The 12,785-nt window shown below is 38.7% G+C and overlaps 1 protein-coding gene across 4 annotated transcripts in view; it reads left to right on the top strand.

Moving 5' to 3' along the window:
• The window catches only part of LOC127423068 (myocardin-like), a 160,845-nt gene that overhangs the window by 109,418 nt on the left and 38,642 nt on the right, over positions 1-12,785 (top strand). For 2 of the 4 annotated variants that reach the window (XM_051667092.1, XM_051667089.1), the window contains exon 1: positions 11,255-11,515. The exons of the other annotated variants lie outside the window; for them this stretch is intronic. In XM_051667092.1, the coding sequence (XP_051523052.1) occupies positions 11,461-11,515 (55 nt within the window). In that variant the 5' untranslated portion in view covers positions 11,255-11,460. Of the gene's footprint in view, positions 1-11,254; positions 11,516-12,785 lie in introns of those variants that run through there. 4 annotated transcript variants of the gene reach the window in all.

Genomic DNA, 12,785 nt, shown 5'->3' with positions numbered 1-12,785 from the left:
AGTATTTATTGTGGAAGAGCTTTGAAAGAAAGTAAAATCACCTGTATTGTAAACTTAACGAATGAACTAAAGTGGGATTTTAAGAGCACTTAAAATGGGTGGGTGGTTGGGTGGGTTTATGGATGGATGGATATAGGTGGATGGATGAATAGATCTATAAATCTATGGCATGGAGTTTTTCAATTGTAGAGCTATGGGAAAACCAGATCAGATCACTTAGAAAAGATATGGCAACCCAAGTCAGAACATTCTGAAGGTCTGTGCTGAGCTTGGTGAATGTATCTTGAAAGCTCTAGGAGGAGCAACATTTACGCATTTTATTTTTTTACAAAAAAAAAAAAAAAACTCAACTTTGTACAATAACAGGATGTTGGCTTTTTACAACCAAATAATTATCAATAAAAGATAGAGATGAAAACATAGGCAAGTTATTCTGTTGAGCACTATGTGCTCGGCTGGCATAACAGAGACGGTTTGCTTTTTTAATAAAGTATTATCAGACCCCATTTTCTCATGGATATTAAGAGCAAACATATGCCTCCATATGTTTATTCAGGTTTTCAATCTGGATCACCTATCACTGCAGAAATACTGAAAACGTAATGTAGCGAATCAGCCGGACAGAGCGATGATAAGCAATATAATTTCCTACTGACAAGTTACATAAGTCATTGCATCTAACTCAATGTCTTTGCCATGGAGATAACACTTGTATGTTTATTTTGAACACAGAATGGCAGAACCTACCATTTCTGTAAAAGCCATTGTCCATTGAACATTGTCCCTCCTTCAGACATTTATTGAAGATTTTATTTATTTAATTTTTTGGACGTCTGGGCTTTTAGATCCTAGTTCTTCTCAGAGGAGCTTGACAGGGTCACCATATGGCTACTTTATCTCCGTCAAATAAATGCAGAGCGCTTTATGACATGTGACACTGTGGGAACTTGCTTTTACCAACAAAAATATAGACTTGGTCTTTCCTCGTCAAGAGGAAAAATGTACTGCTTGACAGCATGTTTCAGCCTAGGTCGTTTAGAGGTGTTTGGTTCAATCCAAGACATGAAAAGGCAAATAATTGCGCCATTCAAAACCCATCCATTTTGATGCATTGGTGGTGCAGTTTGGCGTGAGGATTTTTTTTTGCCTCTGCTTAGTAGATTGAGACAGTGATATGATGGGAGACTGATACTTCTGAAAGACTTGTCAGAGAATAGAGCCAGAGGTCACCAGGATGCAGCTGTGGGTTAACAACTGTCCATATTTCACAGACAGAGTAAAGACAACTGAGAACCATGATATCAAAGCAAGGCTCTGGAAAATTCACCTACTTTCCAAGCAGTGTGTTTGCAAGGTGCACTGACCCAAGAATTTGGTTGGATTATTTTAAAAAAGACTCATTACTACAAACAAAATATTAATATTCAAAATGTTGACGTCCATTGCATCCTATGCGAGAACTTGCATTGATTTTTTATCGCTAAAAAAACAACTAAATCTGTACTCTTTAAGAATAGCGGCAGTTCACTGAGTGTCTCACAGAAGTGAATTGCTTCTTTACCGCACCTGTGCTATGCGTGATTAGAATTAAATGTTTTTTTTTTTGTGTGTTTTTTTTTTAACAATGACTTACTGTAAAAAACATAAATGGTAGTGATTTACTCGCATTGTAATGGGTTGCACATAGAGTTAAAGATCAATCTTGGGATTTAAAAATCGATATCGAGATTTTTCACATCAAGATCACAATGCATCAGAAAATTATTTTTTTTTTTTACATAGCTCTCACTAGGATAAATTTTTTTGCTTTTGTGTTCCGCATAAGAAGGAAAGTTATATGGGTTTGAAACGACAAGCGTGTGACTAAATTCTGACAGAATTTCCATTTTTGGGTGAACTATTCCTTTAAGTGCTGTTTTTTTTTTTTTGTTTTGTTTTTTTTTTTGCTTAAAATTATTGTTCACTCAAAAAATGTAAAATTATGTTATCATTTACTCACCCTCATGTTGTTCCAAACAGAAGAGAAGATGTTAGGTCCCTTTTCAGTTTCATTGTTTTTCTCCTCTTGTGTTCCATGGAAGAAAGAAAGTTAGTCTTGTTTGGAACGACATTAAGGTGAGTAAATAATGACATAATTTGTGTGAACTATCACTTTAAATGTGGTGGGAAAGATACTAGTGGTAAGAGTTGTGTTTATGATGTGTGTGAGTGCAGGTAAGAGCAAAGAGAAAAGAAAATTACATTACTCTCAAATACCAGGACAAACAGCTGAGAATACACATCACTTGCTAAGCTGGACATCAATCATCAAGCAGAGGCTCCTAACAACTGCAGATAAAATAAGACCTCAAACGAATTATGGTTGTTAATTAATTGAATAGCCATGATACTACCGCATTATACAACAAGATGAGTTCCTACAGAAGAAAAGAAAAGATTAAACAAAACAAAAGTTTCTCAGATGTAAAGCACATGTTTAATGGGCAACATAAACCAGAGGAATGTAATAGCAAAGTCTTACACTGTGTAAAATCTTCATAACATTCTCACAAAATGTGGACATCCAGATTTCACAAATGCAGTTTGACGTCCTTGAAAACCCTTGAAGAAGTTATACATAATGGGAATACATAACTCTAAACTCACGAGACTGAAGTGACACTGACCTATACGCCAAATACATTCCTCAACATATATATATATACAGTAGTCTTCAGACTAAACACAGATGAGTGTTACATGTAGTTCAGAGATCTGATCGAAACATGAACAACCCTTTTTTTCCAATCATAAATCAAACTAAGAAAACAGATTCCAGTTTACCTGACAGAAACCAGTCAGTTTTGTTCTTTTAGAGCTAAACGGACAGCTTGCACTACTCACATGATGTTATTTTCAATACCTGTTTTTGATACCAGATTGGATTCTTTGAAAGCATTAGTCATGGATTGTTTTAGTCAAAGTGCAAGTCTACTCGGAGTTATTGAATTTGATGTGTGGTGAGGTTTTAAGAGTAGCATAAAGCTGTCTGATGCAGGGCTATGTTTGCTCTTGTGCTGAAATCGTTAACATATATTTCTTTCTCCGCCAATGTCCTGGATCCAACCTCTCAGACGAAAGCGGAGGCAAAGTCAATTGCCGAAAGCAAAACAGCTATAAAGACACAAAATAATAACCCTGTGTTTAACTTCGAGCAATCCGGATTCAATATGGACATCCCAACCTTTGCGATCACACTCTTGTTGTGTTTTAGATTCCTCACGGATTGCCTGCTGCCAGCTCGAAGCAAATTTCACTCCCTCACACCAAAACAAATGTTCCCCACATCTTTTCTTACTCGTGAGGCTTTGGCCTAAGGCCTCCACTTGTCACTTTTGATTTGGGATTTGCCTTCTCCTGAGCAGTGTCTAATGAAATCCCAGTGTGGGTTGAGAAGATATGTTTAACCTCACTCTCCGTGTGGCCGTTATTGAGTCCTCCTCATTTTATTCAACCCCCATTCCCCCACCAAACCCCCCCCCCCCCCATTCTGAAGGGAAAAGTACAAAAAAAAAAAAAAAAAAAAGCTCTGGCATCCCTGATAAAGTTTGATTTGAGCTAATAAAACCAATGAATCATGCGCAGCGAGTTCGACTGAATTCCACTGAGCTATCAACGATTGTGAGGAATATTAATATATGAATTTCAGGAACATTTCTGAAGCTTTGTTACTGATGAGGTTCTCAGCAGAGCTTTTCGTAAAAGAAGTCATAACCCCAGAGAATGTTGAAAGGCCTAAACAAATGTCTTGCATAGGTTTTCCAGCACATTCCAGAAATGGGGATGTATTTTCAGCTTCTTACTTAGCAGATAAATGTTCCTAGAACGCCATTTGGGAGTGTTTACCTGTGGATGTGGCCATCTTTCTGAGTCAGTGGCAGCAGTGACAGTAAGCAGAGGCAAATCATTAAAGACTGGAGAGGTAACTGAGACCGATGGGCCTCAGACAGAAAAGATCCAGCTGCTGTTACTGCCTCTGCTTCTGCTGGTCTTCCTCAGTCTGTCCTCTGCCTCTTTCTATGTTTCTGTACTCAGCCTCTATCTCTTACTCTGTACTTTACGGCTGTCATTTGCCTCTATGGCCTCGTTTACACCTGGGATTAAGATGCATTTTGGGCGATCCTTTTAAAATGGGACAACACCAGGAAACAGGATCCAGAACATTTTGAGATTTGTCCAATTCAACCACATTTGGAGGACTCCTAGTGTAAAAATTAATCTGTTCGAATGTGTTTAAACAACAGCAAAGCACCACCCACTTACCTGTCAATTAAATGCTGCAATAAATGCTACTTTAAGCTTTGCCAGTTACGTGCAGCTTTAAAAAGAAATAAACATCCGATCAGAAAATTTGAAAGCGCATACATATACATGCACAAGAACTTGATATCAACATGTATTGATACAGATGAGAAGCACATAAACCCAAAGCCATGGGCGGCACTAGGGGTGGGCTACTGTTGCTTAAGCCCCTAATGTTTTTCGCAAAGCCCTATATGTTTTAACCGGTCTTGTAGGGTTGTCAAAGGAACCAGTACTCTTTATCAAGTCGATATTAAAATGTAAATATATTTTAATATTAAGTAATAATGGGGGCCTGGGTAGCTCAGCCACTGACTACCAACCCTGGAGTCACGAGTTCTCCTAAGCAACCAAATTGGCCCGGTTGCTAGGGAGGGTAGAGTCACATGGGGTAACCTCCTCGTGGTTGCTATAATGTGTGGTTCTCACTCTCGGTGGGGCACGTGGTGAGTTGTGCGTGGATTGCTGTAACGCGCTCAACAAGCCACATGATAAGATGCGTGGATTGACTGTCTCAGACGTTGAGCCAACTGAGATTCGTCCTCCGCCACCCAGATTGAGGTGAGTCACTATGCCACCACAAGGACTTAGAGTGCATTGGGAATTGGGCATTCCAGATTGGGGAGAAAACGGGAGAAAAAAAAATATTAAGTAATAATATTAGTATATAATATAAGTAAATAGGTATTTCTACAGTATAGATAATGGGCTACCAAATTTCAACTAAATTCGGTTCCACTCGCTGTCTTACTGTCTTTGGCTGCTTTCCAGCACTTGTGTGTATTTGCACGCATGGAAGAATATCGCTTGTGACTCATTGCGGCTGTGGGGGCAAAATGCCTGTCTTGGTTAGGTATTGAAAACTGTGTTGACTTGGTCCATCCAGATGCAATAAGTACCCAGTATTTAAATATATAACCCTTAAAATAAAGTGTTATGTCAAAGTCCCTTTCAAGGTAAGTCAGTCCATTTGGCAACCATCTTTGGAACGCACCCGGGCAGCTATTATCTATGGATACAAGCGGCATGAAAGAACAGCTCCTATCTGCTTGAATGGAGAAAGGCCAAAATCTCCAAAATGATTGGTCAAGATTACGATCATACTGTAGAACATATTTTAAATCAGCAGTAAAATCTGACAATAATGGTATAATACATTGTGCTTCTTTAGTTCAGATCATGCTTAAAAACCCTATTTCTCAGGCTGGTCCTGCTAATGCACATGCGTGTTCTCATGTTGACTGGCAATATCTGTATCTGAAAGGTGATTGGCTCTTTTACCTGTAAGGCAGGACTACCTGTTCTACATCTGCCATATTGAGGGTTCCAATTTCTCCCAAGTGCTTCGTTTCGGGCTAGTAGTTTCTGGTAATATACAGTTGTGTTTGAGGTACCTGCTAACTTTAACACAGGAGGAAGGACATTTGCATTTTTTTGCAAAACTCTTTTATTTCAAGCCTTTAATCCTTTTAATTTAAGAAACTATTTTTGCCCATTTACAGCCTGATAACTACTAAACTAACCTTAAACACCCAACAAATCTTGTACACAATGTGCATTTAACTACAGAAAGGTGAAAGGGACAAAATTTTTATTTTTTACTCCCGTTTTAGAGTACATAGTTTTAAAAGGTACCACTTTACTTTATAGACAAATTTACTTTATATAAATGACAACTCACATATGTAACATTTTAACTTTTATTATAAAGTGCTGTGTATCATATTCCAATATACCCCTGCCCAAAGCTCAGTTAATACAGGTATTCTGTACCGCTGCTCCATATTACGCAGTCTGCATAGTGCAACAACCTCCTGGAGGGGCACCATCTTACCCTAGGGAGGCACCAGAAACTCCACTGGCAGCCCTTCCCTTGAAGTTATTTGTTATTCAAGGACCGGATAGCAGTCGCAGAATGCTAACGATCGCAGCACTTCAGATTATCGCCTCACACCCCAATCCGACGATCACGGAACTCTCCGTAGGACATCAAATTTGGCCAGTACTGGCCCTGCAGGTATTCCACAAAAATGTTTTTACCTAAACATCATGTCCGGTTGCTTTATTATCATGCAGTAACACACTGGCATAGTTACTGATGTATGTCATCATGAAATCAGATACCCACCCCTCAAAATCTGTACACAAGTTGTCAAAAGAGACGCATATTAATACCAGGTGGCCTGTGCAATTGTGACCCGATCGCCCAAGATGCATCTTAATAGTAGATGGAAACAGGGCCTATCTCTAGCCTCTGTTCTCTTCCTCTGTCCTCTGCCTATGTCTTTCTTTGGGTCTCACTCTGTCCTTTTCCTTTGTCTCTGTCTATCTCCTCTACCTCTGCCTCTGTCCTCTTTGATCTCCAATGCCATCACTTCCTCGTCTTCTCATTTGTTTCTTAATCTCCTATCCATTTTTATGGATCTTACTTTTTGAACCAATTTTTTTTAAGCTTTCTTATTCAACCCCATCAGCCCCATTCCTTCAGACTTTTTCCAACACGTCTGTCTCATTCCCTCATTTGTCCTCTGTCTGCTCCAGTTGGGACCCAGCAGGCTGCAGCTATTCCCCTGGCTGTTTGCGTGCAGGACCCCTGTCTGATGGGCACAGTAACATAGCCAAAAGCACAGATCCGGACGAGACAGAACTCCTCAGACACCCTGCTTAAAACAACTAAGACAGAGCATATTATATAATTATTTTTATTTTATTTTTTTATCCCCTTTTCTCCCAATTTGGAATGCCCAATTCCCACTACATAGTAGGTCCTCGTGGTGGCATGGTTACTCACCTCAATCTGGGTGGCGGAGGACAAGTCTCAGTTGCCTCCGCTTCTGAGACAGTCAATCCATGCATCTTATCACGTGGGTCATCGTGCATGACACCGTGGAGACTCCACACGTGGAGGCTCATGCTACTCTCCGCAATCCACGCAAAACTTACCACGCGCCCCATTGAGAGCGAGAACCACTAATCGTGACCACGAAGAGGTTACCCCATGTGACTCTACCCTCCCTAGCAACCGGGCCAATTTGGTTGCTCAGGAGATCTGGCTGGAGTTACTCAGCACACCCTGGATTCCAATTCCAGGGGTGGTAGTCAGCATCAACACTCGCTGAGCTACCCAGGGCCCCTTATATAATTATTCTTATGTATTGCATTATTTTTACAACATCTCAGGATCTGACAATTCCTGGCATTAGAAAATGTAAGCAGCAGTTAACAGACATAAATAACAAATGACACAAATAGGTCCCTTGACTCCGACTGCTGATGAAAAGGTTCACAATCTTTTGTATTTTTACTCCTGATTTTGGTGCATTTTTGTTTCATGGAAATTTCAAATCTACCCCAAAAGATAAAAGAACAGATTTATAGATTAATTTCAAAAAGTTTAAAAATGTTTTCACTGGAAACTGATTAATGATATTTTTGATTTCTAAACACATTAAATTATACACAGACCACAAAATCATTTATACTAGACCTTGTGTAGATGTAACCAGATTTCTTTATGCAAAGGTTTTATTAAAATCTCCTTTCAGGACACCAATAAACACATCTTGAAAGATAATGACTCTGATGAATCCAATATGGTTTTAAATGCTGGATCCTGCAAGGAAAAAATCCAGTGTCTAAAAAGTTATGTTACGGCACTCACATAACAAACTGAAGATGGATATTGTGTTAAAAAAAACTTGTGTGTCTAGCCAGTTCTGGGCTGTATTAGTGTATACAATCATATATCATAACTGCATTGCCATGATTCATATCCAAAGGTGTCACACAAAGCTGCCGCAGAGAGTTTGCTCAGATGAAACTTGTCACGGCCATAGACACAGGGCCCAATTAAAGAGAGCGATTAACCGGGACTCAGTGACCCTCTGAGGAATTTCACAAGGATGCTCTGTATTCACTGTCAAACTTTGGGGTTGCACCCTGCCTTTAAGTCCTTTCACCTGCTAATTAAGCCTTCCAAACTCCAGTCAAGGGGAAATGTGTGCGGCCAGACACTCTTTGCAGAGAAAAATGGCCAGTTCGCAACTCAAGATGTCCTAATGTAAATATTTGACCTAGGTTGTGTATTGGACCGCAACTCTACTACGCGTGGCGTAGGGAGTGGAACAATTTCAGTGCCATTAGCAAGTTTCCAACTAAAGTGCCTCAAAAAGCTGGGCCAAACAACCGCAGGCTCTTAAAAGGGAAGGTCAGGAAAGTTCAGGTGACAGTAGAGTGGACAGACTCCAAGGGGTGGTGACACACGCTCATAAGCATGCTTAGTGGCTGCATTCCCAGCTGTAAATACTGAGACTCGTCACCAAGAAGAGGAGGAGAAGGCATTAAAGGAATGTTCAGGGTTTAATACAAGCTACGCTCAATTAACAGCATTTGTGGCATGTTAATTTCCTCACAAAATAATTTTGACTTTCCCTTCGTTTACTTCTGTTACAGGCACTTACCATGAAAGTGAATGCGGCTAGTCTATAAATGCTAAAATACACATTGTTTCAAAAGTATAGCCTCTAGATATAAACATTATATTTGTTAACATGAGTTAACATCTGTGTTAAATTATATGCAATATTAAAACTTCATTTTAATGGCAATGAAACCCTGCAATTGGATATAACTTTACACAAGTGAGTTTATAACACTAAAATCATGTTTGCATGTATTGTGTTTACATATTGTGACTATACTTTTGAAACTGTATGTATTTTAGTGTTTATGGACCGGCCCCATTCACTTTTTTATTGTGAGTGCCTTACTGTTATGCAATTTTTGCTTTATGTTTTAAATAAATGAGGGGCAAGTTGAAATAATTTTTTGTGGTAATCAACTTTATGCCACAAATATTGTTGATTGAGCTTAACTTGTATGAAACTTGGAATATTCCAGGTTCATTAGAAGTTAAGCTCAATTGACTGCATTTGTGGCATAATGTAGAATACTATAAAATATTATTTCGATTTGTTCCTCCTTTTCTTTAATTTTTTAAAAACAGTTGAAGATACAGTGAGGCACTTGCAATGGAAGTGAATGGGGCCAATATTTAGGGGTTTAAAAGTAGAAATGTGAAACTTAGAATTTTATAAAAGCACTTACATGAATTCTTCTGTTAAAATGCATGCATTGTTTGAGTGGTAATGTTGTTTAAATCATCATTTTTACAGTCGTTTTAGGGTTTAAGGGTTTGTTGACATTACATCTTCATGGCAACGAAGTTGTAAAATTGGCTATAACATTACACAGAAAATTTTATTAAGCAATTTTATCACACTAAAATCATGTTAACACACATATTGTTTACATCTTGTGGCTATATTTTTAAAACAGTCAGTATTTTAATGTTAACAGATTGGCCCTATTCACTTCCATTATAAGTGCCACTGGACCCCAGATTTTTGCTTTTTTTTTTTTTAAGAAATTTGAATTTCTGTGGTAATCAATATTCTGTCACAAATGCTGTCGATAGAGCTTAACTTGTATTGAACCCGGAATATTCCTTTAAAGGGATAGTTCACCCAAAAAGGAAAATTCTATCATCATTGACCATGTTTGCATGATATATGTACATTTGCATGTATATGTACATACTGTATATGCGCTTGTACATTGGGGGAATCCCGTAGCTTTAAGTAAGAAGGAAACCCCACTATTGCAGCGCAATTCAACTCCATGTTCGCAATAGAAAGTTAAGAATTCGAACACAGCAACATCTGCAAATAAAATAAAGTGAAGCAACAGGGAATACAAAAAGTCTTCCTCAGATACAATGTTTCTTATTTACACAAGCGTCACGGGGAAATTATGTTGCTGTGGAGAAAGGTGCTTACTGACCGAGCTGCATGTATATGTGAGTAAAGAGTATGCCGCTTATACAGTGCAAGTAAACCAGAACACTACATTCTTGCAGTAACCCTGCTTTCTCGCAATAAGCCGCTTTCTGGTGTCCATGTAAATGGTCCATGTAGTCAGTCTCTCGCGCATTTGTTCTTAACCCTTATGACTTTCTTTCTTCCACTGAACACAAAAGAAAATGTTAGGCTGAATGCTAACCTCAGTCATTGTATCTTTTTTTTATACAATGAAAGTGAATGATGACTGAGACTTCCATCTGCCTAACATCACCTTTAGTGTTCCACTGATGTAAACAAGCCTAGTTTTAATCATCAATGGGGAGAAAAAATGGGTACTCCCATGAAAGCCCTGTGGCTCGATGTTTTCTTTTTAATTCCATATTTGTTCACTTTTGATTTAATTGATTTCACAGGCTTGTTCAAACTACACATGGCTATTCCTTCATCTGAATAATCGTAGATGATTTTACAGCTAATAACACAAAAAAGCTCTCCAACAGTGGTTCTGGTAGTGTTCTGCTCCAGCTCTTAGGAGGTGGTTGGTTAAATACACTATAACTAGCTTGTTTAATGTGTGGCCTATGTGCAATAATGTGGGCTGTGACCGCAGTGCTACAAGCTGGAGACAGAGCTAAACTCTGACAAATGTTTTGACGGCTCGTGGGAGCTGGAGGAAGGGCTATCTGTTCTTGGAGTGGGGAATCCAACACTGAAGATAACAACACATATTAACTAACTGACTGGAAATAGCCCATCACTGGCAACACATTTCAATGCTTAAGGGATAATATGGGAATTTAAGTATTAAACTCTCCCACACTTTAAATGAAGATAATTCTGATTGAAGAGCATGACATGCTTTGTTACTAATTAAGACCACAGCATTTGTTTGTGTATATGTGTATGTGCATGTGTGTATATGCTCTCCAGTAAAAGCAGCCCACTCCTGTGCCGAGCATGAGTCCAGAGGAGGAGGGCTCAGCCGAGCCCCCTCTACTTTAAGACCCTCCCAGCAGCATAGACATATCAGTTACTTTCTTATGGGGCAGAGAAGCAGTGCTACATGGGACCAAAGCTGAGCAAACTCTGAGTGTCTGTTCCCTGGGAGACACTCAGTCACAGTTGTTTGTAGATGCGTAAGGAGATCTGCACTTACTCTCATAGGCAGGCAGTAGATAACGTGCTGTGATAGGTTGGACTGAAGTGGAAGGGCTGAAGTGAATTGATGCTTTGACACTGGAACTGTACGCTGAGCAGAATGACTCTACTGGGCTCTGAACATTCCATTCTGATCCGCAGCAAGTTTAAATCAGGTGAGATTTTTATTTGTTTATTTTTTTGTGGTGGTGGTGCAGGTGCTCCACCAACAGTAATTTGCGACAGTTCCTTTTTTTTTTTTTTTTTACATTTCATTTAACATGGCATGACAAATTCTTACACTAAACAATTAACAGAGTAAGTGAAATGCTTTTTTTATTTACTAACAATATGCACAAATTTTGCAATGTTGAAAACATTGACATCTAATTAAGAACTTTAAATTGCAATTTAAAAACTAAATATTTAAGCCTTACACTGTTTTGGTACAATTTACAGTGAATTTGATAATAGACTGAAATCAGCAATACTTTGCGCCTAAGTACCTGTTGGTCATTGCATATGCTCACATTCACTGTTTCCAAATTCTGTTTCCAAAAGCCTGAAGTGCTTTGATACAGAGGTCAAAGGTTATCAAGCATCACCTCCATATCACATAACCTGTCTCAAATTAGGGACAAAATTGCTGAACACAAACAAAATAGATTTGCCATTTTAATTACACTTAGAAAAGAAGTAACCTGCAATTGTTACCTTAAAATTTGTTTTGTTGGTGTAACCTCTTGTATTCATGTTGATTTAGTGATGCTAAATAAAAAAAATGTAACGAATCAAACCAGTTCATTTGGATCTTTTCACAAGAAGAACATTTTCAGGTTACTTCACACTTCACACCTGAACCGTTTAGTACTATTAACTGTTTGTTTTATACCTTTACTCTTTTTATTTCTCCCACTATTCCCTTTGTCTCTTTTTCAAGCTATTTCTCTCTCTATGTCTTGATCTACACATTTATATACATTCATTAAAGCCATTTTTCTGAGTGACAAGTCAATGTGATATGTAAATGTATTGTGAACAATGCTGCCACCTCTCTGATGGAAGCGTTACTGACTAACCAAATCGGCAGAATGTCAGAGATGAAAGCAATACCCTCTGATCTAAAGATTTTCATTAAGTCAAGGTTTTGACAGCCGAGATTTACTCCCCAGCAGACAAACTGTAGATCAGCTTTCCTCTCAAATGGTACATTTGATTCCACAGCTCTTTGGTTTGGCACAGTAATGGCTCACCAGTCACAATTACAGACAAAATTGAGCTCTTCCTCCAACAAAGGGAAATGACCTCTTTGCTTAAGGGATGTACACACTACTCTGGTCCACACAGCGGCATTACGGGGATATCTTAAACATTGGCTTGTTTTGACCAACACACATTATCGCTCTGATATATCACAGATGTAAAGTTGTGCACCCGTTTGTGTTG

The sequence above is a fragment of the Myxocyprinus asiaticus genome, chromosome 32 (genome assembly GCF_019703515.2).
Source record: "Myxocyprinus asiaticus isolate MX2 ecotype Aquarium Trade chromosome 32, UBuf_Myxa_2, whole genome shotgun sequence".
NCBI lineage: Eukaryota > Metazoa > Chordata > Actinopteri > Cypriniformes > Catostomidae > Myxocyprinus > Myxocyprinus asiaticus.
The sequence above is the reverse complement of the archived record's forward strand: the minus strand, read 5'-3'. Positions and strand labels throughout refer to the sequence as shown.